Raw genomic sequence first — 27,366 nt, forward strand, 5'->3', positions numbered from 1 at the left:
ATGTGTTCAGTTAGGCTCAGAGCTGGGAGCAAACGGACATCGACCTCAGTAGTGCATCCCAACCCGGGGACAGCCAGTTCCGACTCCTGAGCCTGAGAATTACCTCTCCCACGGTCTTCGAACCGGAAGTGCTCTCTTCCCTTACTAAAAATGGCGGCCGCTGAGTCACTTGCCCGCCTCCTGTAGCCAATGGATGCCCGACGTTCCGCTGACTCACATCCGCGACGGCTGCCCTAGGTGATCTGATGCAACCCCTCAGTCAAGGAAGACTTCAGTGCACGTTGGGGTGACCAGGCGGTGGTGGTGCAGTGTCGATGTCCTCGGACGTGATCAGTTCGACTGCAGGCATGGTACTAGGTGAGTGAGGTTCGGCGTGTGGCCCGAAATGCTCTGGCCGAATTCCAGAACTTCCTTTAGTGCTTGGTGCAGCGTGGGAGCACACCCAAATATTTGTGGGGCCCTGGACCTTTGCATCAGACCCTCGAATCTAGGCCGCCTGGACACCAGACTCGGTGGCCCAAGTCCCCTTCTGCCCCACCCTGTGGATCCCTCGCCACCGCCTTTCTGGCCCAGCCCCATTCTCGCCGTTCCTCCGGCTGGGGCGCTGCTAGGGTATCGGACCTAGTGAAGCCCCCGATATGCAGTTCTTCGGGGAATGATTTTAATCGCACTGCCTCATCTTTCTGTGAGGTTTGCAGCAGTAAAAGGGGACCGAGACGATGTCACAGTTGTGAGGCCCTCAGCGGTTTAACCCCAGAGTTTGGATTTGTTTTGAGAAGCGTGGGGAACTGGCATTTCCATTTGCCATTTCTGTGTGCACCGTTTACTGGACTGCTGGATTCAAATTTTGTTCTCTTTCACCCTCAGTCCAGCCCTGTACATTGTGTATTGTTTTCTTGATTTTTCTAGATGAAGACATAGGCACAGAAAGGTTAAATAAATTCTCCCCAGGTCACCCTGACTTTTAAAGTACAGCATCTAATAAAGATGGGATGAGTTTTTAAAACTCTGGTCTTAATTGTTGTAGAGGGTCGAGTAGAGATAATGCTAATGGTTTAAAATAATGAAAAAGTTCATTTAGAAAAGTCAGGTTTGTAGCTGGGCGTGGTGGCGCATGCCTTCAATCTCAGCACTCAGGAGGCAGAGGCAGGCAGATCACTGTGAGTTCAAGGCCAGCCTGGTCTACAAAGTGAGTCCAGGACAGCCAAGGCTACACAGAGAAACCCTGTCTCAGAAGAAGGAGAAGAAGAGGAAAAGTCATGTTTGTAATTCATTGTGTTAGGAGGTGGGGTAGTCTTAAAAGGGGGAACTTGGGAAAATAACATATTGACTTCTTTTGGACTTTGGGAGTTTTTACATATCAGATGATTTTTCTGTTTACAAAGGTAGGAAGTTGGTAAAGCAGTTGCATTGCTAAGTGACTGAGGATTATTGGTGAGGGATGAGTAACTTTTCATTTTTTTAAAAAACAGCAGAGCTGTATGTCTCTGATCGAGAAGGAAGTGATGCAACAGGAGATGGATCCAAGGAGAAACCATTTAAAACAGGCCTGAAGGTAATCTCATCAGGATAACGGCTCTGCGATTCTGTAATGACTGTTAAGAATTGTATTTCATTCTTTCTTTAAAAAAAGAAAATACTGCATTTGTTCATGGGGGGAGGTGTCTGTGTGCCTCTGCACAGGTAAGGAAGCCAGGAGACCTTGTACTGTTTGGTCTGTCCTTCTACCCCGTGACTGTTGAGTATCCTGCTCAGGTCGTGGTGCTTATTGGCAGTCACCCAGTGAGCCATCTCCCCAGCCCAATAATTTTACTTAAAAAAAAAAAAATCACCAAAAAGGGAAAGTAAAGAAGGGTTGTGTATACACATGTATATTTAATAAGTGTTAGCTCAAACTATATACATACATACATATATACACACACACATTTTTTTTTCTTTTCCTCCTTTACCACAAGGCGCTCATCTCGGAATTTTTTCCTGTGTCAGATAGTGTTTTTCTGGTTCTTATAGGAGAAAGAGTCCCCTCTGAGTCACACTGAGCCCCTTCCCTTACCCCCCCCACCCCCATGAGTTTGAAGAGGTCTCTTCATGGCTTTATCATAGTGCAGATGCCACCTTGACCTAGAGACCCAACAACTAGACGTACCAGCAGGACACCCGTAGGCCAGCGTCTTAAAGCACACTCAGGGTTCTCATGCTGCTTCATCAATGCACTGTTCCCTCGGGGCCTGGAGCATCATGAGGTTAGCTCGTTCTAAGTGGACTGTTACACGTGTCCCAGGAGTCCTTCAATTCCGGGTTTGAAAGGTGTGGTCCCAGGGTACCCGCTATGGATTTATTCACTGACTTTGCTGCAGTCCTCTGGCCACAGGTACCCTATAAGGGGGAAGCTTACATGCCTTCTCTTTGGAAGAGCAAGGTCTCGACACTCCTTTCTCTTTGCATCCAGATCTGGCCAATTCTTGTTTTGTGTTTCTTGATGGTTATCAGTCATTAACGTCTCCTAACCTGGAAGTGCTTTCTCTATAAGTCAGGCCACACAATCATGCTTTAATGTGTCATACCAGGGTTTTGTTTTTGTAACTCTTCAGAGGGAAGTCCTTCTCAGTTGAGCGATCTTGTGTGACTTTCCAAAACAGTTGAACACTTTAGGCCACCCTCAGAGGAGGAATGCTGCCGTCCAAAGGCGTGCCCTTGTGTTTTGTGGATAGTTAGGCTCTTTCCATTTCTGACATAAAAGATGAGAGTCAGCGTACACCTTGAGGAAGGAAGGAAATTCAGTCTGAGGGCCCTGCAGATGCATCTGTATTGTTGAGAGATGAGTGTAGCTGGCCGCAGCGCTCCTCCGCACTGTGCTTGTGTGATGGGGCCGTAGCTGGACATGCAACCCATCACTGAATGAAGAAGTGTACTTACTGTGGTGCAGAGGTGATCCCGTGCTGACTTCCTTTTAAGCATTCTGTTGGTGTTTTCGGAAGCTTCACGCCCTTGCTCCACAGCAGGTAATGCAGTGGACTAGGTCACACTAGATCAGGCTTTCTGTTGCCCTTGGTTTTAGAACAAGGAAGGAATAAAAGTGGGGGATACTGTTTCAAACCAGCTTCTGGGGCCTTGTGGGTTAGAGAGTTTAGTATGTGGGGGAGGAGGATGAACTAGTCAGTGTGGGGTTATGCGTGTCTTCCAGGAACTTGGTCATTCCTCCCTTTGTTCCTTTTATGATTGCTTCCAGCAATTGCAGGGGCAGTTGTGGGCAGCCGTGTGTGTGTGTGTGTGTGTGTGTGTGTGTATGTGTGTGTGTGTGTGTGTGTGTCATTTCATACAGGGGTGGGGGTCTTAGGTAGTCTTAAATACACGTTGTTAATGTTTTCCTATAGGCCTAGCTGTTTACACTCCCAGATGACTGTCCTTTGTAACTTAAGGCCTCAAGCCTTTAGCTGAGGAATGACACAAGACAGAGCAGGACAGAAGACTAGGGGCTTGTAGCATCTCAGAGGTCAGGCTTTATAAACTTGAGATGCTATTGCCAGAGAGAATACGATATTTCTTTTCCTGTTTGATGTAGTAACTCTGGAGAAATTTTCAGACAGTACTTGAAGGTTGCTAAGATACCTTTGGGCTGGAGAGATGACTCAGCAGTTAAGAGCACTGGCTGCTCTTCCCGAGGACCCAGGTTTAATTCCCAGCACCCACATGGCAGCTCACAACTATCTGTAACTCCAGTTCCAAGGGATCTGACATTCACGCCAGTGCACACAAAATAAAGTTAAATAAAATAATTTTTTTTTTCATATTTTCCTTCAGCCTGTAGTTCCAGCACTTGGAAGGTTAAGGTAGGAGGATCAGCAGTTCAAGGTCGTCCTCAGCTACACAGCAAGGCCGACACTGGCCTGACCCAGAGATCCTGGTTTTGTTTTTTGTTTTTAATTAGCCTTTTGGGGCCTATGAGATGGCTCAGTGGGTAAAGGTGATTGCTACCAAGCTTGACAATCTGAGTTCAGTTCCTGGGACCCACATGGTGAAAAGAGAAAGCTGATTCTCCTAGCTGTCCTCTGACGACACGCACATGCACACTGCAATCACTCAATAGAAACATAAGCATTTTTAAATTGTATATTCCCCAAGTCAAAACACACAAACTATAAACCATTAAGTGATGTATAACGCCTGATATACCAATATTGATGAAAAAGAATAGTCTGGTGAGAACTTTTCAAATTAAACACAGGCCGGCCTTCCCTGTAACTTGGCTGTTGTTTTGTTGAGAGTTTCAGGCCTGCCTGTCGTAGGCCCCGCTCTGATATTTTACACGTCTCTAACCTTTCGGATGTCATGTGCAAAGTGCTTTTGCTCGCTGCTGGTGGCTTCTGTAACTAGTCACCTTTCTTCTCCGATGGGGGCTGGGCGGGGTGGGGCGGGCGGAGCTGAACTGTGCAGCTGAACTGGTTTGGGATTTTCTGTTGCGTGACCTGAGGCATTCTTAGAGCAAACTCCTGATGGAGTCATCCTGCTGCATGTTTTCCTTCTAGGCTCCCGGTCACGCTCAGGCTCATTACCCAGTGTGATCTTGGTTACTAAGCATTGTATACTACTAAAGAAAGGTTTTGTTTTGTTTTGTTTTCCCTTTCCCTCCCTATCCAAGGCTTTGATGACAGTTGGAAAAGAGCCGTTTCCCACCATTTATGTGGACTCACAAAAGGAAAATGAGGTAGGGTGCACCAAAACCTTTCCGAGATCATGCTTTGTGAATAATAAGTTGTCTGAGCACACAGAGGTGTTGAAAATAACGCGCATCTTCGTGCTCTCTCTGTAGAGATGGGACGTTATTTCTAAGTCACAGATGAAGAACATTAAAAAGATGTGGCACAGAGAACAGATGAAGCATGATTCTCGGGAGAAGAAAGAGGTGACTAACGGATTTGCCACTGCACATTTTTATAGTTAACAGAACTATACTTACACTTGCATTGTTTTTAAAATTAGGCAGAAGATAACTTACGAAGAGAGAAGAACCTGGAGGAAGCAAAAAAAATTATCATTAAAAATGACCCAAACCTGCCAGAGCCAGCATGTGTAAGTGTCTGTCACTGGTGCTGTGGGCGTGGCTGTGGCTATGGCTGTGCCATTTCTTGGTTTGCAGGCACAGCATCCTTTGTTCTTGTGTTCTGTCTTTCTACTCAGGAAGACTAGAGAGGTGGTGTCCTAAGTGCAGAGGGTGGCTTTTAGAGGTTCTTTGGTACTAGCATTAGAAGGTGTGTGATGAGTGGATTCTGCTGAGGGCAGCAGATGTGGGTACCATCTGGTTGTGCTGGGTAGTTCGGGGCAAAGGACTTTGCCTTCTGTAGGGTCAGTGTCTTCACCCCAAAGTGAAAAGGTAGGAATCTGTGATTTTCACAAGTTTCACAAATATTTCAGAAGCATTTATGATTCTTGCAAAGGCTTGCTCTTGTGTGTTTGTTCTGGAACCCACAGATTGCTGACTGGGCAGTGATGGCTTGAGCTGTGGGAGTGTCCAGCACCTTCACTACTCCCTGTATCACCCAGTTCCTCTTTGCCTTTTCCTCTCTGACTTGGGTTTCTGGTGTCTGGGTGTTCAGAGGGACTTGTGAGCCTGGGATTTTTGCTAGTGTTGGGGAGAGCCACCTCTCTGTGACAAACTGAACTGATTTTCTATAACAGTATCTAAAAAAGTGTCAGGTATGTTTCATTGCCAATTTTGCACCAATGAAAAGGACTTAGCATGGTAATTTTGTATTATTTGTGATTGTGTGTATTATTTGTTGTTGTTTTGTTTTTATATTGATCATTGTGGTTGTCGGGGTGTTTTGTGTTTTGTTGGTTTGGTTTTTTTGTTTTGTTCATTTTGTTTTTGTTTGAGACAAATGTATTCCTGACTGATCTAGAATTCTTAGAACTCTGCATGGCTTTGCCTTACCATTACTGAGATGGAGTGTGTTCACCTGCACACCCAACCATGACTGTTTTTAACATTTTAACATTTATTATGATCTATGGAATATTAGTGAAAATGTTGGTTTGTGATAAATGCCATGATTTAAGTAGTTTTTATTTACATTTGACAGGTAAAGATTTCTGCATTAGAAGGATATAGAGGCCAGAGAGTGAAGGTGTTTGGCTGGGTTCACAGGTTACGTAGGCAAGGTGAGTGGGGTAGTTTTTCTTTCCCTCTTTTCAATCTTAAATAAACCCGGTCTTAGATGAAGAAGTGCATAGAAACATTTCTTTGATTTAGTTTAGGTTTTTGGTGTACTGTGTCTTTTTTTTTTTTTTTTTGAGACAGGGTTTCTCTCGGTAGCCTTGGCTGTCCTGTCCTGGACTCACTCTGTAGATCAGGCTGGCATGGAACTCACAGTGATCCTCCACCTGCTTCTGCCTCCTCAGTGCTGGGATTAAAGGCATGCACCACCACGCCTAGCGGTGTACTGTCTTTTTAAATGATGTAATAAATAATTTATGGTTTAAATTGGTTCCTTTGGAGCATGACTATGAAAGTTTGAAAACTATTTAGACATTACTTCACCTGGTGGTATTCACAGTGATCAGGTGAATAATAAGTACATCATCCTCAAAGTGAATGTTGATTACTTAATGAGAGACAGGGGTACGTGTTATAAGAACAGATTCTGGTCTGGATATGATCACAGACTGTGTATGTGCTTATCCTTTATTTTATTTTTTAAGTTAGCATCTTAGTTCATTCCCTCCCCCCTCATGTATGGTGTGTATAAACACATGTTTGAATGTGTGTGGCATGAACATGTGGACATGTGTGTGTAGAGGCCTGAGCCACATATATTAAATCTTCCAGGATTCATCGTCCACCATATGTGTTTGAGGCAGGCTCTCTCACTCGAAGCCAGAGCTCACTGACACAGCTGGTCTAGCTAACCGGCTTGCTCTGGAGATCCTGTCTCTTCTAAGGAGGCTGGAATTACAGGGGCCACCACACCCACGCCGCATGACATTTGCATGGGCTCTGGGGGTCTGAAATGTGCCCCCCATGCTTGCACAGCAAGTACTCTAAGCCCCAGCTAGTTTTGATTTTTTTTTAATAATTACTGTCATCCTGACCTTTTTCTTCTTTTTATTAGTTTATTACTTTCATGTAAGTTATTGTCAAATCTTTCATTAAAAAATGGGGGACAAACGAGTGCTTATCTTCACATCTTTATGCCCCTCCTCCCAAGTGTTCAGCGTTGTTCTTTAGATAATAAGGCATTCAGAAGTACATAAGACAGTGCCTTAGCTCATGACTCCCTTACTGTCCACAATCATGTGCGCTGCGAGGATCATGTATGATTGTAACATATAGCACATAGCGTAGGCTTGGGGTTACTTGTGATGGAGAGACCTGAACTTCTGACTTTAACCTTGGAGCTGCATTTATGCAGGGTGGATTATGAAGCACTCTGGAGTCCCTTCAGACTGGCTGACTTTGTGTTTCTCATTTCTAGGAAAGAATTTGATGTTTCTGGTGTTGCGAGATGGCACAGGCTATCTTCAGTGTGTCTTGTCAGATGACTTGGTAAGTATTGTGTCTTAGGTATGTCTGAAAGATTGTATTTAATAGGGTCTATATAAATTGTATTTTAGCATCTACATAAATACTTTACATTTTTACTGTGTTAACTGTGGATACCCATTATCAAAACCATTGTATATCATAAATGTAAACATTTTGATTATGCCTTAGAAAAGCTAGGGAGAAAGCTTCTGTTATGGGGTTTTCTGAAATATGAAATCTTAGGACAGTGTAGAGAGTGTATGACCTGGCTTGTATCGCCACCAGTTTATGGCGGATCCTGGCTTCTTTCCCTGCATGTCTTATCTGTAGCAGTGTCCCCTTGTCATTCGTTACCCTTCCTTCTGCTCCCCAGTTTATTTGTAGGGTGAAAACCCAGAAAATTTTGTCTGTGGAGCATCTCACTTTATGAGTTTGCTTAATTCCTGCCTTGTGGCTTCGCTTAATGAGCTTCACCTTGCGCTGGTTTTATAAATGGAGGTTGGGGCTGGCAGTGTTGGATGTGATTTGATCTTTTTTTCCTTCACACTGTTACTTGCTGGGCAAAGCTCTGTTCTGCTTACGTCAAGAGGCACATGATGCCCACTTGGCTTTTTGTAATTAGTAGCTTTAAGTGTAAGCAGCCTTATGCCACTGTTGTCAAATTGCCCCTCACTTTTCTCCTAATGACTTTAGCATGTACTGGTTGTCATAGTGTAGATGGGCTCTGTTTAAATCAAAGACAAACTGTGGCTATGTCATGGGCCTAGTGTCCTTCATGCTCAGATGTGCACATACAGGGGACTTAAAGATGTTTTTATGCAGCCATGAAACTGAGTGATAGCACCACAGTCCAAGAAAGTACATTAGTATTCTTATCTCACTGAGCAGATAGCAGGGTGTACTTAACTTAGCCATGCTAGCAGTGGGTCATAGGAGCACACGCCACTGCCAATAGGAACTGTATGTGGTGCATGGCTGCACTGATATTTCTGCCCTTCCAAAAATAGCTAGCTTAAAGAAAAAAAGCTAGCTTGCTCATGTCGTGTGCGCTCTCGCTCTCTCTCTGTCTCTGTCTCTCTCCCCCCTCCCACCCCGTCTCTCTCTCTCTCTCTCTCTCTCTCTCTCTCTCTCTCTGTCCTCCTTCCCCACCTCTCATTAGAAATCAGGTGGTAGCTGGGCGGTGGTGGCGCACGCCTTTAATCCTAGCACTTGGGAGGCAGAGGCTGGCAGATCGCTGTGAGTTCGAGGCCAGTCTGGTCTACAAAGTGAGTCCAGGACAGCCAAGGCTACACAGAGAAACCCTGTCTCGGGGGGAAAAAAATCTTAGGACAGTGTAGAAAGTATATGACCTGGCCTGTGTCACTACCAATTTATGGTGGATCCTGGCTTCTTTCCCTGGATGCCATATTTGTAGGACTTCCAGGTAGCATAGCCTGTAAGTCCACCACTTGAATATTACAAGTGCAAGGCTAGCTGGGGCAATATTGAGAACCTGTTTCCAAAACCAAAATTAGTGGCAGTGTTAATCCTTAATTTACAAATATTTGACCAAATGACCTTTTTTGTAAATAATTCCTTTAATTTTATTAGAATATCTTAATGTCAACGTAATAGCCTAATATGAACTTTGGTCTTCTTACAGTGTCAGTGTTACAATGGAGTAGTCTTGTCCACCGAGAGTAGTGTGGCAGTCTACGGAACACTAAACCTAACTCCCAAGGGCAAACAGGTAAGGAAGCTGATACCTGGAGTAAAGTCATAGGTGTTTAGTAGCCTGTTCTCCGATGTCGTTATTGGCACATGTGGCGTTTGGCATAGAAATACACAAGTGTGACGTACTATAAGTTCAATAGACTTCTTTTTCCCGTAAAATATGGATGCTATATGTTTTTGTCTTAGTCTGCATTTTGTAGCTGCATTCACGGACTGGGAAATTAATGAAGAAAAGAAAATTTTCTTGTAGTTCTGGTAGTTGGGAAGTCCAGGATAGAGGGGCTCCCTAAAAAGGAAAGCATCTTTTCTCTTTAATTCTTTATTCATCCCCCTGGTTGTGGGTGTAAGAATAACTCCAGCAAGACGGATATAAAAACTTGGCCATAGGGATATGTCTGTGCTTTAGCCAAGGGCAGGCAACCTATTCCAATAACAGTCGCCTGCTGGTAATTACAATTCAAATAACTGTTGTCAAGGAAAAGAAACTTCCAGATATAGCATCTTAACTACAACCACAAGAGGGAGCAGATACTCTTAGTCCCAGAGTTCTGTAAAAACAATGAGCATCTGAAGGAAGTTCACGGAAGTAGCTGACTGCAGATGAAGTGATTGTCATGGTGTTGCTTGCTGTCCAGGGTTTGGCAACAAGATAATTAAATGCTCCATCAGTGGGAGGCTTTTAGCATAAATTACTTTCCATAGAGTCAAAAGTAGAAAACAGATGTACTGCTTTTAGTTAAACTTCTCCAGTTGATTTTAAGACTCCATTACTTGAGTTACGTGTGTGTGCTGGTATGAGCTTTGTGCATATAAATACAGATGCCCTCGGGACCCAGAGGCATCAATGCCTTGGAGCTGGAGCTAAAGGTGGGTGCAAGCCACCTTTGGGTGCTGGGAACTGGCCTCGGGTCCTTTGGAAGGGTAGTATGCACTGCACTCTTAACTGCTGGGCTAGCTCTTAAGCTCCGCATTTAAGTTTTGAAATTGGATAGGTAATGTTAACTAATCTTTAAACAATGCTAGAAAAAAATAAACCATCATGCTAGCACTTGTAAGTAATTACTCCAGGTTATGAAATTAGAATTAATTCTTAGTATATGTGTTTTTATTTACAAAATGTGTGTGTGTGTGTGTGTGTGTGTGTTCATGGAAAGAAGTTTTAGATGTAAATCTCATTAACATTGAGTTAGTGGGTCTCTAAGTTTAGAGACTGAAACTACTAATGATGTTCTCTTTTTTTAAAAGATTTATCCATTTATTATTTATATAGTGTTCTGCTTGCATGCCAGAAGAGGGCACCAGATCTCATTATAGATGGTTATGAGCCACCATGTGGTTACTGGGACTTGAACTCAGGACCTCTGGAAGAGCAGACAGTGTTCTTAACCTCTGAGCCATCTCTCCAGCTCACTAATGATGTTCTTAAAGTAATACCTTACTGGAAGTTTGGAGATAACTCTTCAGTACCGTGGGTTTCTAGTGTCTGTCTCACTCCCTCTGCTTCTTCAATGTACAGGCTCCTGGCGGCCATGAGCTGAGCTGTGACTTCTGGGAGCTGGTGGGGCTGGCGCCCGCTGGAGGGGCTGATAACCTGATCAATGAGGAGTCTGATGTGGATGTCCAGCTCAACAACCGGCACATGATGATCCGCGGAGAGAACATGTCCAAAATCTTGAAAGCACGGTCCATGATCACCAGGTGCTTCAGGGACCACTTCTTCGACAGGGGTTACTGTGAAGTAAGTGCCCGTCACAGGTCGCCTTTTGCAAGTGGTAACCTGTGCCGTTTGGAAGAGTGATGGCCACAGCAGACCTGTTTGCTCCTTCCCATCTGAACAGGTTACTACACCGACCCTGGTGCAGACGCAGGTGGAAGGCGGGGCCACACTCTTCAAGCTTGACTATTTTGGGGAAGAAGCCTTTTTGACCCAGTCCTCCCAGTTGTACCTGGAGACCTGCCTTCCGGCCTTGGGAGATGTTTTCTGTATTGCCCAGTCATACAGGGCCGAGCAGTCCAGAACACGGAGGCACCTGGCCGAGTATGAAACTGTCTTACCTAAGCTGCCCCTGGGGCTGGGGTGGAGGTCAGCTGGTACAGAGCATGCCTAGTATATTCAAGGCTGTGGGTTCAATTGCCAGCACCACATATAAGTAGAAATGTTGGCACATGCGGGTCATCCCACTTGAGAGGCAGAGGCAGGAGGGTTAGAAGTTCAGGGCCAGCCTGGGCTATAAGACCCTGCCTGAGAAGAAAGAAAAGGCACTTGGCTTCCTAGGCCATGGCTGAAATCCTCTAGTTTGTCCTCAGTCTTGCAGCGAGAGTTGCGCGGTATCTTCAACACAATGCAGAGCAGGGCATTCATCCTTTCTGGACCGCGCCCCAAGGCTTAAACCTTGGCTTGAGAGACACTTGTGGTGAACGAGCAGCACCTCTCAGCTGTGTCTGTTCTTCAGATTCACTCACGTGGAAGCCGAGTGTCCTTTCCTGACTTTTGAGGACCTCCTGAACCGTTTAGAGGACCTCGTGTGTGACGTGGTGGACCGAGTCTTGAAGTCACCAGCGGGGAGCATAGTGCATGAGCTCAACCCGGTAGGTGTGGTGTTTTCTCCAGGTGAAAGGGTTCCAGTCTTTGTAGAAGTCAGAGTCACGCACAAGTTTTGTAGGTTTGACAAGCGGAAATGTTTTGAAAGTTTAATATTGGTAATTGCCAATAACTGTTTTAGCTGACAATAGAGGCGGTTCATAAGTATTTCTTCACCTGAAATCCTCTTTCATAGTAATGATCTTCAGGACTGTTTTCTATTTGAAAGAATTTAGTATTACTGAACGTGTTTATGGTGCACGAGGGCTCACTGTACCATGATAGCATGTAGAAGGCCAAGGTGACGTTTGTGGAGCTGGCTCTCTTTCCACCTTTACCTTGGCTTCATGAGTCAGACCCTGGTTATCAGGCATGCCTGGCAAGGGCTTCACCAGCTGAGCCCTCTCTCCAGTGTCCACTCCTACCCACACTGCTTGAATTTGTATTTTATTTTATGTATATGGGTGTTTTGCTTGTGTCTATGTCACTGTACCGCATGCATGCAGTATATCTGGAATCCAGAAGAGGGTGCTGTGTCCCCTGGAACTAGAGTTGCAGATGGTTGTGATTGGCCATGTGGGGGCTGGGATTGAACCCAGAACCTCAGGAAGAGCAGCCCATACTCAACCACTGAGCCGTTTCTGCGGTCTCCCTTTTTGTTTCTTAATAGACATTTTAGTCTGAATGCTTTCTTCTTAGGTACAGTTTTGCTTTTTTCCCTTTTACTGTAGAACTTTAAACCCCCCAAGCGGCCTTTCCGGCGGATGGACTACTCAGATGCCATTGAGTGGCTGAAGGAGCACGATGTGAAGAAAGAAGACGGGACATTCTATGAATTTGGAGACGTATGTGTCCCTCTGTCATTGCTGCAGACGGGGTTGTGCGCTTAGCAGGTTGCCAATTGTGGCTGCTTACTGATGTTGGATGCCTCTGCTTGACCTCAAGGCAATAATAGCAGAAGCTCCTCCTTAATATTAAGTGGATTCATGAGAGCAAACTGTAGATCAGTGTGTATTTTGTGGAGTTCCAAAATATTAGAGCTCTTTCTGTCACATAGTGTTCTCCTAGGCTCGGATCCCAGCATGCACTGGGGTGTGAGTTATCACAAGTTCAGACCTGTCTATTTGACCATTCCCAGTCACTGTTGGTGCATGTGTGCTTACAGGTGAGGTGTGACTGGCTGCTACTCAGCTGTTTTGCTTTGGATGTAGAAGTAATTTATGTAAGAACAAGTGACGTACTGGGTCTCCTCCACACTTTGCCCTTTCTGTCTTGTACATTCAGTTTATGATGTATAGCATGATTTTGAACTGAAGTGCTAATTATACGCAGTACTTACCATGGTTGAGTGGGACAGTCACCAGCTATAGAGTCCAAATGTTCCAGGCCCCCCATGCACTTCTCTCTCAGCCTGCTGTGCAGCTGAAGGCTACTGGCCCAACTGTCCTCAAGTCTACCTTGAGGTGACACCCTGTTCTACCCAATAAGGTGGGCAGGGCCTGTGGCACTGGAAGCCCCAGTGCATGCCGGTGTGTACTGTGCATTTCCACCAGCCCATAGCATGCGGGCTCTAGAGCTAGTGACTAGGCTGCAGGCTTTTCCAGATGTGCGTTCGTCTCATACAGAACCCTCGTGTGGGAGGCAGACACTCTTAAGAGATCAGTTCCCACGTTTTATCCTCGTCTTCCAACCTGAGAGGGCGGCATAGGGCTTCAGGGACCAGAGCCAAGGACTGCCAGTTTCAGTTCTTACACAGATCAGTGAATCTTGTCCAGTTCTCAGCCAATGTTTACTAGGACAGGAGTTTTGAATTCTGATTGGAATATGGTTTCCTGAAGGGCTTAGGTCCGTATGCGTTCTGCTATGTTATAGATACACAGCAAGGGCTGACTGAGGGTGAAAGCCACTTTCTATTCACAGTTTTAAATGTTAATGAAATCTGGTTTAACCTCAGGATATTCCCGAAGCCCCCGAGAGATTGATGACAGACACCATTAATGAACCAATCCTGCTGTGTCGGTTTCCTGTGGAGATCAAGTCCTTCTACATGCAGCGCTGTCCCAAGGATCCTCGACTTACCGAATCTGTCAGTTTGCGATCCCACCCATGAGTATTTTTAAGGGTGTGGGAACTGCCATTTGTGATAAGATACAGCCCATGGCAAATATTTCATAAATCTAGAATGGCAATAATTAAAGTATAAAAAATTCCTTCCCCAGTCAGAATTGATACATTCTGTAATACTTGAATTTTGCATAGCCAGAGGGCTTCCTTTAAAGTTAGCAGCTTAATGAGTAATTTTCCTGAAAGTCTTGCATTCATGTCTGATTGGTTGGTAGTAATTGTGGGTCTTTTTGACTCATTTAAAGGTTGACGTTTTGATGCCCAATGTTGGTGAGATTGTGGGAGGCTCGATGCGCTCCTGGGATAGTGAAGAAATTCTAGAAGGCTATAAAAGGGAAGGGATTGACCCTGCGCCTTATTACTGGTACACAGATCAGGTAAAAGCAACTGTTTAAACTTCTTTTAAGTTTTTTGTGTTTTGTTTTTGTTTTTTCACTGTAACACTTCTTGCACACACTGAAGTGTTTAGGAGGCCAGAATCCCAGGTAGTGCATGCGTATTCAGATGAGCTGTGTTTGCTTTGTGTAGCATTTGGATATTGCCATTTTTGTCTTTAGCCACGTTATATGTCAGTTCATCAGTAAAGCTCTTTATCTGCTGTGGGTTGGTTTTGTTTTTGTTTTGATGTGTGTGGTTGGTTTGCTTGCTTTTATGTTTCACATGCAGTGCCCCCATAGGCCAGAAGGGGGCTTGAGATCTCCATGGTGAGCTACCATGTGGTGCTGGGATTTGAACCCAGGCCCTCTAGAAAAACAGCCAGTACTCTTTAACTGCTGAGCGTACCTTGCTAGCCCCAGGTGCAGTTTTTGAAAATAAAGTACTAGATCCTACCAACATCTGATTCCAATCTTCACTTTGCTCTGAGAAATCAAGGCAATTAATTTGAAAGGTTGAACTCTCTTCCTTTGATGGTGGTTTACTGAGCTAGTCCTCTCTGCGTGGTTTATGAAGGCGTGTGGATTTGGGTGAACTAACTATTACCCAAGTAGTAAGAGTCTTAGTGTGGCTAGATACAGTTTTAAGGTAAGCATTCATTCTTTCTCTTTTCTCCATTTATTTAACAGAGAAAATATGGTACATGTCCTCATGGAGGCTATGGCTTGGGCTTGGAACGGTTCCTAAGTTGGATTCTGAACAGGTATCACATCCGAGATGTGTGCTTGTACCCTCGATTTCTCCAGCGCTGCCGGCCATAACCAGGGGCCCCTGAAACACGAAGGAAGGGAAAATGTTCATGAAAATTTAAGACTGCCTCTGCAAAAGAAAAGAGCAAACATCCAAATCATTCTTGATTTCCTGTTGTGGGTAACAGCTTTTTCCTGTCATTATGTTTTTTCTTTGCAATATCATAAACAACCATAGGGTTACTTGAACATCAAGTGACATTGATGTCCCTTTAATAAAAATACCACAAGATTTTGAGGAAATACATGGCATGTCACTCTTTATTATGGAGACATTTTATAGTTCTTTAGGTTACAATCATTGTATGCTTATATGGTTTTTAATTGTAGTCTGACGTTCCAGGAACTTCATCTTTTTGTTCTTTTAAATGTCACCGGAATTCTTTAATTTATTATATATATATATATTTGTTACAGCAAGGGTCTAAAAGAGAAATTGGCCATTTGACATAAAAATTCTAGTATTATAGTACAACAGTTGTAGATACTGGAATTGGATACATAATCCTTTGCATTCACTATTAATCTTTTCTAAATTCATAGTGCTTGTAATTCTGAGGAGTATGAATTGATACGGAAAATTAATGTAGGGGATTGAGTTAAAATTGCAGTGAACATGATTTGGACGGTGGTTATTTAAATGATTCCAACCCCTCAGCCTTTAGTTGAAGAGCCGGGGATGAACAGGGCTTCTCTCTCCAGAAGTAGTGAAAAGTGAATACATTCCTAAAAGACATGGTGGAAAATCAGCCACCATAGGCAACTCTCCATGGGAACCATCTTTACTGTTCGTGATCTCAGCAGGCTTACTAAATGGCTGCAGTGCACAACTCAATTCTCCACCAGATGCATGCCATGTTTTCTGATGGGCTGTATTCCACTAATCAATAAAGGAAAAACAAAAACAAAACCATGCTGACTTATTTTTTCAACATTGAACATCTCTGAGTTACATTTCAAACCTTATGCATTTTTTTAGTCTATTTGTCATGATTATTAGATACTAAATTTAGTATTATTAGAGTTACATGATAGTTAAAGAATGAGTTTTTTAAATTAAATACTTAGGTCCTAGTATGTTTTTACATTTTTTTGTTGTTGTTGTAAATACATTAAATTTCCTACTCTTTTGCAAATAAGTGAAATGTTGCATGGAAATAGGGCATTTGTGATCTAGTCCTGGGAGAATGTCAGTAGGCTGTATGTAGATTCAGTTTAGCATGTGGCTTGACCAGGACTTAAGGGAAGAGGTTAGGCCCAGTTAGCTTGAATTTTGGTGGCATGTCTAGGTTGATAGCTAAAATACTAAAAGAGAGCCAGGATTAGGTGAGATAAGGGATCAGATAATGGTGACCTGGGACCAAGGACCAGACCATGAAGGATCAGAGACACGGTTCGTGGGCACTCTCTCATTGTGTGAGTCTTGTTCTGCTCTTAGGGTCACACGCCACCCCTTACCCCTGCAGACACCCCTGGCTCTGGTTCCTGCCCTCCTCACTAGGCTGTCATCCCGCAGCTCTTCTCAGAAGCTTGTCGATGGTCACATCAAAGCCTCTTCACCTGTCCTTCTGCAGTGGAGCTGCTCACAGAAGTGGGAAACTAGTGCTCTAGTGATTCAAATTACGAATGATGTCGGCTTGGGATAGTTCACTCTTTGCCTTTATACACTGCTATGGAAGATCGTCCTGTCCAGCACTCTGCTTTCCATCTTTACTAGTCAACACATTACAAGTGTTACATACGTTATAAAATGTGCCGTGTGTTAGAGGATTTGCTCACTGGTAGCTCATGCTCTATGTTTAAGATAATGTAGGCCACACTATGCTATTATGTAAGGTGTAGTGAGTATATTTCCTACCTATGCTTGTGGGAGTGACCTCACTGTATGCCAAGAAGCGCTTAGACTTAGTATCAGTTTTCCTTAAATGTCCTTCAACCATTTTTAGTAATTCAGATTTCTCCTTTATCTCCTTCCCACCTTGCTCTGCATATCCATTTCTCAAAACTGGCTTCTTAAGTATAGGATTAGTTCAGCTCTGGATGGTGATTTTATAAATAATAGTGCCTGGGTTTTACATAGACTAGCTGAATCTGGGTTAATGGATGAGGCCAAGATACTTTTTGAAAATTCCCGAGTAAAACGTGTGGGGGTGGTGCTGACAGTTACAAAAGTGACCCTTAAAGCTCTTCTTACCTTAAGACTTAAGTATGGAGATATTACTGCTCATCTCTAGTTGAAACAGCCTGGGGAAAGGCTGGCTTTTTAAAACTCTCGTAGCACCTCCTTTCTTCCTAGCCTTCTAGAACAAAGGTGCCATGAGCCTCAGGCATTGTAATTCCTACCATCTGGAAATCACTCAACGTAGTGGCTCTCGTGCTAAAAGCTGGTTATTTCTTGGTCCATTGGGCAGATAGCAGCTTGATTAGAACTAAATGAAGTCATGAGTGTAAGCGCTGAATTCTGGAGTGAAAGTCATAGCATACCAGCCTAGAGACATGGAGGTTGTCAGTGTTTAGCTGAATTTAAAACTTACCTCCATGTTGCTGGATCACGTGCTTTTCCTCACTGATGCTTCCTTTAAATGCCATCTAGTCAGGAGCTGTACCTTTCCCGTGCACCACCCATGCTCACATCCCCATCTTCCCAATTTCGTTAGGTTATCATTTCTGTTGGATATGTAGTAAATTGGAATTGCTTTTCCTTCTATGCCTTTTTGTTTTCCTTACAATTAGTAGTATCAGGTTTTATTCAGTTGATTCAACCCCAAAAGACATTCAGACATATTGGGTAAATCTGTTACATTCTTCCTGTAAAAGTCTCCTGGGCTGCTTACCTGCCTTTACCTAGAACCTTGAGCATCTTGTCCAGGTATGCAGTCTTCAGCTGGCCATGGACTAGGGGAGCTGTACCCCACCGCAGCCTGGGAACCTAGGAATCTGACAACTACTTTCACAGACTTACCATCCAGCTCATTATAGCATGCTTTTTCTCATCTCCACTTCCAAAGGCACCTGCTGCCGCCAATGCCAGCCTCCAGGGATTCTGTTGTCTAAATCTAAATGGTTCTTATTTTAGAATGGCCAGCTTACAATTCAGTTTTTCTTCGGCTGACTGAACCATGAAATATTGATTCATCTGCCCTCTAGCTTCTAAAATTCTGTTTCTGTGGTAATCTTTCCCTCTTTTTTTTTTTAACTTGTGCTTGAAAACAGAAAGCACCCCACACCCCACACCCTCACCCCCATTTCAAGTCCTCTGTTGAGATTTCAGTGGGGTTTGGTCTAAAGTGAAAATCTGTGTACCCAGGCCCCCCTTTACCCAGAAGTCATTGCAAATCAGAATGAAGTCGGTACACGGGGAGGAACATGCAGTCATTAGCTGTTGGGAAGGGCAGGTTGGCAAAGAGTGAAGACACTGATGAAAGATTGTAGGCGCCGTTTGCATGTGTCCTGGGAATCTGAGCAGTATTATCCTGGTTGTTGAATTTCCTTGGTGCATCCTAGCTCAGCTATGAGTGAACTCATAGGTTTTCAGCTATGGTCATTAGCTGTAAGAAACTCAAGACACTGGCAGTGGACTCCTTTACCACTGTGGAAACTATGCTACGAAAGCACTCTTACAAATAGCAGCTTAAAGTCGGGTGTGGTGGCGCATGCCTTTAGTCCCAACACTTGGGGGCAGAGGCAGGAGGATCTCTGTGGGTTCGAGGCCAGCCTGGTCTACAGAGTGAATTCCAGGTCAGCCAGGACTACAAGAGAAATCCTGTCTTGAAAAACAAACAAACAAGCAAGCAAACCCCCCCCAAAACAAACAAACAAACAAAAAAACAAATAAGAGCTTTAAAAAAGTGTAATGCATGGGGAAAAATAATGTGTCTGGTCATGTAGTCTGCGTCTCAGTGTTGATCCAGGTGCTCCCATTCTGTCCATGCAACTGAGAAATGGAACCTTTGGAAACCCAAACATGAGCTGGGTGTGGTGGCGCACACCTTTAATCCCAGCACTCAGGAGGCAGAGGCAGGCAGATCACTGTGAGTTCGAGGCCAGCCTGGTCTACAAAGGGAGTCTAGGACAGCCACATAGAAACCCTGTCTCAGGAGGGTAAAAAAGGAAACCCAAGCGTGTATCGCAGTGCTCCCTGGAGAGCACTCAGAAGGCCATGTCAAAGATTCATTATCACCTGCAAAGTCTTATTACATGGAGGAGCCTTGGTTTCACTTTACCTCCATCCTCACTCTGCTCAGACCATGTGACCTCTTCTCGGGTCCCTTGTGTCCATCCTCTAAAAGAAGTTATGTCCTGCCCCCTGCTCTGACTCATTGGTTCTTCTGCATATACCACCATACCTGGCTTCAAAAATACAGTTACAGCCAGGCAGTGGTGGTGCATGCCTTTAATCCCAGTGCTCAGGGAGGCAGAGCCAGGCAGATCCCTGAGTTCAAGGCCAGCCTGGTGTATAGAGTGAGTTCCAGGACAGCCAGGCCTACACAGAGAAACCCAACCTTGAAAAACAAAAAATAAAATAAAATACAGTTACTGCTAGGCATAGTGGCATACACCTTTAATCCCAGGAGAAACAGGCAGATCTCTGTAATTTGAGCCAGCCTGGTCAAACAGTAAATTCCAAGACAGCCTGGGCTATATAGATCCTGTCTCAAGAAACTAAAATCAAGCAACAAAATCCATGTTCTTAGCCCAGAAATTGTAAACTGGATGGAGGATTACAGAAAAAGTACTTCAGATGCAACTATGGGGGCAGTTGACTCCGGTATAACAGGTATTCAAAGCCTTGCCAGTCAACACCAGAGGATAAGGCGTGATTAGGATGGGTTTGCCCCTTCAGACTTCAGGGGCATGCGGCCCTGTTGATACCTTAACATAAGGTTCTAAATTTCAGAGTCAGAAACATAGCAAAATGTTGAGACTTTTTCATAGAGACACTAGGAAACTAATACAGGCTCCAAATGGGTCCTAACCTTTGCAGGTCCCTCCTGGGGCAACCTCCAGCCCCCTAACCCTCCCCCCCTCCCCCAGCCGGGTTGCAGAATTCATGTCTGAGGGCAGCACAGAAACCAGCAGTTCCAGCCTCTCTGCATTCTTACTTTACTTTCCTCCCTGGCCCCTAGCCATATATAACATACCTTATGTTGTGTGTTGTCTTCTTTCTCGTACACAGTTGCCTAAGTGGCCTTCTAGAGTGTTAGATCCATATGAGTACCAACCACGAATTGTCCAGGGTGTCTGTCCGTGGGCTTTGCCTTCATACTTGTCTCATATATGAATGAGCTTCTTGCAAGTACAAGTTCCCTTAGGACTTTTTCACACTGTTTTCCTGTCACCTGGGGCAGCCCCTTTCTCACTGGGGACACACTCAGGGGCTCCAGGCTTCTAGTGGTCAAAGATTTAGTCAAAGCATGCAGTGTTTGGATCTGGGTTTGGTGGCTTAGGTCTTAATTGTGAGGACAACGGCTCAGGTTTCCCTGAGCGATTATTCTAAGCTCGCCATTTGTCACGTGGAGCCACTCTTTCTCTTGCACGGGATCCCTTCCCCTGGTCCTTTTCTGATTAAGGAGACAAAGTCGAGTAATCTAAATTTAGTTTGTGTAGCGCAGAGGTGCCAATCACTGCACATAATGAATTAGGGGAGTCTCCCCTTCCCTGAAGCACTGAGCTGAAACCAACAAATTCATTTTATTTAGAACTACAGGCTGAACTCAAGAGCGTTGTCTGTGACAGGCAAGTGCTTTATTCACTAATTAAGTCGCCCAGGCTCAGACAAATCTTCTCCCTGGTGGCTGTGTTGCTTATCTTGTCAACACAAAGGCTGTGTCTTTCAGCCTTCCATTTGCTAATGGAATTGGTATAGAATTTTGCTTAAAAAGCTGGTATATACATGTATATATGGTGTGTGTGTGTGTGTGTGTGTGTGTGTGTGTGTGTGTGTGTATGCTTCCATTTGTAAATCTCATTTATTTAGCCTTTCAAGGGCTTTCTAATTTTTCTGTAACCCTGTGTCTAGAGTTCACAACCTCTGGGCTAAGAACATGCTCTCTGGCTTAGGATCCCTGCACTTGGGATCCCAGCACTTGGGAGGCAAAGGCAGGTGGATCTTTGTGAGTTCAAGGCCAGCCTGGTCTACAGAGTAAGTTCCAGAACAGCCAGGACCACATAGAGAAACCCTGTTTGAAAAAAAAAAATCCTATTCACTGGGAAGCTGCTGTATTTGATGTAAGCGCAACCTCAAATAATATCATTTTTGTTATCAGAGTCAAAAATTATCGAAAGAGTTTAGCCTGGTGTCTCAGGACGGTGGTTCCAACTACAAGGGATGCTGAGGCAGGAGGGTCCCAGGTTCAAGGCCCACCTAGACAAAACTAGAAAAACAACACAATTACAACACTTTGCTTTCCTTATTTTCTACTTCTAGTGTGTGTGTTCACGCTCAGGAGTGCTGTGGTGCACGTGTGGAGGTCAGAGGACAGCTCTCAGAGGCTGGTGCAGTCCCTCCGTGGTGTACTCCCAAAAATCGGTGATGGTCAGGCCTGAGCAGCAAGCACTTCAGCTGTCAAGCAGCTTCTTAGGAAGTTTTGTTTGTTCGTTTTTTAACAACCCATGAATCCACCAGATGTACATCAAGAAGCTTTACACACAGAGAATTTTGATTTTTTTTCAAAGTCAGTAAACAAATGCAAATAAAATTAAAGAACTGATGCTCATTAATTTTTTTTTTTTTAGAATGTTTGGATCAATGTCTGGAATAAACATATTTGTCAGGTTTTTTTGTTTTGTTTTTGTTGTTTGCTTTCTGGCCACGGATAAAGTTAACCTGTCTCAGCAGCAGATTTTGTGAGAAGTGCCACTTTTGCCTTGTCACTAATCATTAGCATTTCCCTGGGAGGGGCCAAGGAACTCCTGTTATCTTCACTTAGCAGGAGTGCTTAGCACCCAGGGTGGCAGAGTGACTCCTTCAGGGCCTCCCAGAGGCCACAGAAAAGACATCTTAGAGCTGTGACCTCATCTCTACACCATCCGACACAGCATTTCTAAGTGTGTTGTGGAAGCTCTGCAGTTCATTTTCTAAATAAACTTTAGAAAAACCCCAGTTTTCCATGGGCAGCACTGTCCATAAAGGTCATCTTGCGGCCAAGCTCATTTCATGTGATAGGCAAAGGACTGGTTCCGGCATTTTGTAAGACCCTTGGGTCCTCCCATCTCTGTTACTATCTTGTCCAGATGTTTGTCACTTAGCAGGCATCCCCTTCACCCCCAAATATCTTAAGAGAAAGGAAGGGGTCCCCTCAAGAAGGCAGTCTCTGTCTTCTCTGTCTGCCTGTTTCCTAACTTTCCCTTAGTATCTCTCTTTTGTTTTTTTTGTTTGTTTGTTTGTTTGTTTTTGTTTTCAAGACAAGGTCTCTCTGTGTAGCCTTGGCTGTCATGGACTCACTTTATAGACCAGGCTGGCCTCGAACTCACAGGGATCCGTCTGCCTCTGCCTCCTGAGTGCTGGGATTAAAGGCCTGTGCCACCATGCCCGGCATCTCTTTAGGGCAGTCTCAAAACCATTTTGACTTGGCCTGGTGGCTCAGCACTGCAATCCTACCCCTCTTGGGGGAGGCTAGGGCAGGAGGAGAATTTACAAACCCCTGCCTCTAAATGTAATGGAAAAAGAGGCCTGCTGAGGCAGTGACAGACCTCTTGCCTAGCACTTGTGTGAGGCTCTGGGCTCAGTCCTCAACAAGAGATAATTTGATACTTCTTTCTTCTCAGCTACCATCAAGTTTGAGTTTGAAAATCCTGTTGGTAACATTTACAATTTAAGTAGGTCATATACACACAATAAACTAGTAAGGCCAAGAGCTCAGATTATAGCCTTTCCCCAAGCCTCCATGAGGACTTCTTTCAGTCAGTCTTACCCTACTGTTCTCTCTTCCTAGAAGACTCTGAGTCTTTCAAAATACTATCTACCTGTTCTGCTAAGTCTCTCCACAGCCCTTTCGGCCTCTGCGTTCCTGATCTCCACCCTTCCAAACGCCCCCACACCCGAGCTGGCTTCTTTGTCTCAAACTGATACAGAGAGGTGCTGCGATACTGCCGACAACCACACTCCCCCAAAACCAAAAACACCCCACCCTCTTTCTGCTCTGGAAAGAAGGTGAGTCTGCACTGTGCTGCAGTAGCGAAGCAGCCAAACTGGAAAGAGGCAAACGCGTGGGCACGTCCAAAGACAGTTATGGAAACGTCTAGAAAGTCTTTTGCTGAGTCGTGGCCAGCTTTGATCAGGTTGGCAGAAACGACCGGAAGATCACCGCTGACCTAGCTGGACCTGGGTGCACTGACCCGAGGTGGCAGGAACCGGTCTCTAAGCAACGGGCCCTATCTCCGGCTATCTGTAGCACCGTCCAGCCTGGGAAGCTTCTGGCAACTCCGGCCCACAAGCCCCGCCCTCCCGGCCACACCCCGAAGGCGGAGCTCATGTTGTCCCCGCCCCCGCCGGCCGGCGAATGCGCGGTGATAAGGCTCTGGGGCGCGGGTACGGAACGCTGCCAGGTCGGCGCTCCAGCTGTAGCGTCGCTGCAGAGAATCCCTGGCTGTCCCGGAAATGCTTTCGGCCGGCGCAAACATGGCTGCGGCCCTGCGGGCTGCGGGCGCACTGCTCCGCGAGCCGCGTAAGTTGGGTTGCGTCTGCGTTCACGTACGCGAGGAGCGTCCGGGAGGCCGCGGGTTCAAGTCGCCAGGGCCAGCTTGGGGTGGGGTGGGGTGGGGAAATCGAGCAGTAGCTGGATTTGGGAAAGATCTCGGAATGACCTGACACCTAAGGAACCAAGACGCAGGCGTTGTTGTCACCATCACTGTTGTCATCTGCCTTGAGTTCGCTCTGTGCTGATGGTGCTCACGGCGCCTACTACTGCCTTCTGCCCAAGCCAGTGCTACGAATTCTGGGTAGAAGGATTCACCGTGGGGCGGCCTAGAGGTTTTTTTGTGGGATATTTGGAGAACAAGTGAGACCTCAAGTGTTGCTGGTACACTTGGAGACTGTAGGGTGAGCCCACTAGATGAGCTGAGACCCTGGGTGGGACACACCAGGTTGACACTGAATTGAGTAAGGACACTGATGAGTCGCGGTTCCAACCTGGCCAACCTCGATTATTGGCTGTGAAGATTCAGCACAGGTGAAGTAGGCATTGTAGAGCCCCTCAGTTACTGATGGAAAAGACTGCCCCAAGCGAGATGCTCAATTAAGAAATTTGAATGGTGGCTACCTGACCTATTTCAAAGAAGTTTTCTAATGTAAATTTGGCACCTACTTGGGTGGTGAAAGTCTACTCTGGATATCCACATGTTATTGCAGGTGCTTTGTTAAAAGACAAGATGTGCTCCCTAAGATAAGGACAGTGCCAGAAAAGGCACTTTCCAGTGGCAAATAAAGTCCAACAGACCCAAGATTGGAGGCCATGAAACAGTATGAGAAATGAAATTATTTTCTGTGTAAGTTGGAAGTAACTAAGTTGAAAGGATTCAGAAACCACAATGTATCCTAGTTCCCGCTGTGATACAGGTTCCAACGCTTTTAAAAAATATTTTTTATTCCTTGAGGATTTCATAAATGCATACAGAGTATTGTATTGTGATCTACATGGGTGAGGGAGCCACTTGTCAGAGCATGGTCAACCTATCAGGGACCATACCTTTAAAAAGAGCCCGACTCTCCCTCTCCAGAAGCCATTGATAGCTAGGGTTGGGGGGTCAGGAGCCCCTCCTCACGCCATAACGGAATGTTGATTGGCTGGATCTTGTCCAGGTCTTGTGCAGCAACCGCAGCCACAGTGAGTTCATGGTGCAGCCGTAAGCCACGTTGCCCTAGTCCTCCACAGTGCCTGGCTCTCACAGAGTTTCTACCCCACTTCTATCGTTCTTTGCACTTTAACTAGTTGTGAGTTTCTGTGTCAATTGCTCACACTCCACTCTTTTCTTTCTTTTTTTAGTTTTTTAGTTTTTTTGAGATAGGGTTTCTCTGTGTAGCATTGGCTGTCCTGGACTCGTGTTTGTAGACTAGGTTGCCCTCGAACTCACAGAGATCAGCCTGCCTCTGCCTTCCAAGTGTTGGGATTAAAGGCATGCCCACCACCATGCCCAGCCACACTCTAGTTTTTAAGATGGTATTTTACTACTTCGATCATTTTTGTTAAGAGGAAAAGATTGATATTAGCTAAGAGAGAAAATAGTATTTTCTGCAACTGAATTCTGGAAATGAAACTGGAAAAGGCAAAGTCTTATATTCTGTATTTTTTATCATTTAGAATTAATAAGATGCTTCCTCAAATGTGTTGTGTACTACACACACTATAACACATACACACACACACACACACACACACACACACACACCATAACCTCCCCCCCCCCCCACAGTTCTGTGTTTTCCTTATTCAAGAATTCTATTAGATCTATGCACATTTTTCTTTTTGGTTTTATAATTTGTATTTTTAAGATTTTGTGAAGAAATTAAACTTATCTTTCACAAAATCACTTATTTTTCCTTGTATATTTTCTGATATACAAAAATTGTAGCTTATTATGTATTCAGTGCTTTTATGTTAATTTCCATCTACTTAAGAATCATTTTTATTTTAAATTATGTGTCTGTGTGTGGGTTTGTGTGTAGACTACAACTTCCTACAGAGGCCAGAGGGGTCCGATCCCCCTGGGGCTGGAGTACAGGTGTTTGTGAGCTACCTGATGTCAGTGCTAGGAGCCAAACTTGGTTCCTCAGAGGAGAGTGCTGTCAACCACTGAACCATCTTTCCAACTCCCCAGCTTTGATTTTTGTAGGGAGGGGTCGAGACAGGGTTTCTCTGTGCAGCCTTGGCTGTCCTGTCCTTGGCTTTATAGACCAGGCTGGCCTCAAACTCACAGTGATCTGCCTGCCTCTGCCTCCCGTGTGGTGAGATTAAAGGCGTGCGCCACCACACCTGGCCATGACTTTTTTTTTTAAATGCTTAAGCTGTATATACACATGCATAATGTCTTTTGCTTCAGTTATGCAGTATATGTAACAGCAGTCTGTCATCAGTTTGATTCATGGAAAACTTTTCATGATATGCTTTAAGTAAAATTTCTATTCTCTTTTTGAAGATTTGTTTTAAAGTGTGTGTGTGTGTGTGTGTGTGTGTGTGTGTGTGTGTGTATACATGTGTGTGCAGGTACCCCAGGCATGAGATCTAGAGTACAGGTATTTGTAAGCTACCCGATGTGGGTGCTGGGACCCGAACTCAAGTCCTCTGTAAGAGCAGCTAGCTAGCGCTTCTAACCCCTGAGCTCCCCAGCCCCAATATATTTTAATTTTTAAATGGCTCAGAAATGACCTTGGTTTTGAATGTCCTCCTAAGATGGATTTACGGGAGGGACAGTGACAGTCCTTTTCCTGTTTATTGTTATAATCTATTTAACTGGCCAAATCTGGGAAGCAAGTCCCCCTGCCCCTGCAGCCCCTGCCCCTAAGTTAGTGTGGGGTCCTATGTAATTTTAGTTAGTGGCTGTGCTTTGTACAGTTTGTGTGGGTTTCTCTGTGACTTTCTCATACACACACTCGACACTGTGAGCATACCCACCTCCTCCGTTATCTTCTCTGACCACCCGGGCCTCGTGCCCTCCCATATCTAGAATAGCCCAGCAGTCGGCGAGGGATGTTTCAGAGATGCTCTTGAGGGGTGTGCTAATCCAAGTCACAGCAAGAAGGATCCCTTATCAGCACCCTAATTTGTTCAGCCACAGACAAGAATTGTGTGAGCAAGGGCATGGCAGCAGTTAGGAAGCTTCGAAATCATACTAGGAAACCCTAATGTACTAGCCAGGGGAATCTAGCCCTACCCCCACCTTCCCCCCTGCTCCTTTTGTTAGGGTCACAGAAAGAAATCTTATGTGTGACCATCCATCAGAATTCCCTTGTCTGACCCCATAGAATCTGATGGAGTCTCATTCATAGGGACTTGGAGGTATTGCACATGACTGAACACCTGGTTAAATCTGTCATGTAGTTCATAATGAAGCTTGTCTCAAACAAGGGCATGGGTGGTGTTGGAGACTTCATCTGCGCGGAATTGAACTTCTTTACATCAGTCTTTCCGCCCTGCCTCGACTTAGTAAGGCTATCCTGGCATAAGCTCACGTAGCGGGCTCTGTCGGGAAGGCGCACAAGCTAGTTTTATTTATTGGTTTTGAGGCAGGGTCTAGGTCGAATC

At 44.9% G+C, this 27,366-nt stretch overlaps 2 protein-coding genes across 5 annotated transcripts in view; both read left to right on the forward strand.

Moving 5' to 3' along the window:
• The first annotated feature begins 206 nt into the window (after positions 1 to 206).
• Positions 207 to 15,370, forward strand: NARS1 (asparaginyl-tRNA synthetase 1). Of its 2 annotated transcripts, none has more exons than XM_084780153.1 (15): positions 207 to 357; positions 1,473 to 1,555; positions 4,643 to 4,708; positions 4,814 to 4,906; positions 4,984 to 5,073; positions 6,084 to 6,162; positions 7,476 to 7,546; positions 9,168 to 9,254; positions 10,755 to 10,976; positions 11,077 to 11,276; positions 11,692 to 11,827; positions 12,551 to 12,664; positions 13,774 to 13,905; positions 14,189 to 14,320; positions 15,008 to 15,370. In XM_084780153.1, the coding sequence occupies exons 1-15, from the start codon at positions 315 to 317 to the stop codon at positions 15,137 to 15,139; spliced, it is 1,680 nt and encodes a 559-aa protein (XP_084636279.1). In that variant the 5' UTR covers positions 207 to 314; the 3' UTR covers positions 15,140 to 15,370. The 2 variants fall into 2 exon arrangements, with proteins under 2 accessions (XP_084636279.1, XP_084636280.1); XM_084780154.1 differs by having other exon boundaries at positions 212 to 357; positions 1,476 to 1,555.
• An 8,249-nt stretch (positions 15,371 to 23,619) lies between these two features.
• Positions 23,620 to 27,366, forward strand: part of FECH (ferrochelatase) — a 30,373-nt gene continuing 26,626 nt past the window's right edge. The window contains exon 1 of one of the 3 annotated variants that reach the window (XM_084778017.1): positions 23,620 to 23,793. In XM_084778017.1, the coding sequence (XP_084634143.1) occupies positions 23,727 to 23,793 (67 nt within the window). In that variant the 5' untranslated portion in view covers positions 23,620 to 23,726. Of the gene's footprint in view, positions 23,794 to 23,918; positions 24,298 to 27,366 lie in introns of those variants that run through there. The other 2 variants (XM_084778016.1, XM_084778018.1) reach the window with 2 other exon arrangements.

Source organism: Acomys minous, assembly GCF_964271855.1.
Source record: "Acomys minous genome assembly, chromosome: 4".
Taxonomy (NCBI): domain Eukaryota; kingdom Metazoa; phylum Chordata; class Mammalia; order Rodentia; family Muridae; genus Acomys; species Acomys minous.

Bases quoted from the DNA above. Each gene is read 5' to 3' on its own strand.
- NARS1 (XM_084780153.1), top strand. From the start codon at position 315: ATGTCCTCGGACGTGATCAGTTCGACTGCAGGCATGGTACTAG. The intron at 10,977-11,076 runs GTAAGTGCCCGT...CCATCTGAACAG, and splicing joins TCGACAGGGGTTACTGTGAA to GTTACTACACCGACCCTGGT. The intron at 14,321-15,007 runs GTAAAAGCAACT...TTTATTTAACAG, and splicing joins ATTACTGGTACACAGATCAG to AGAAAATATGGTACATGTCC.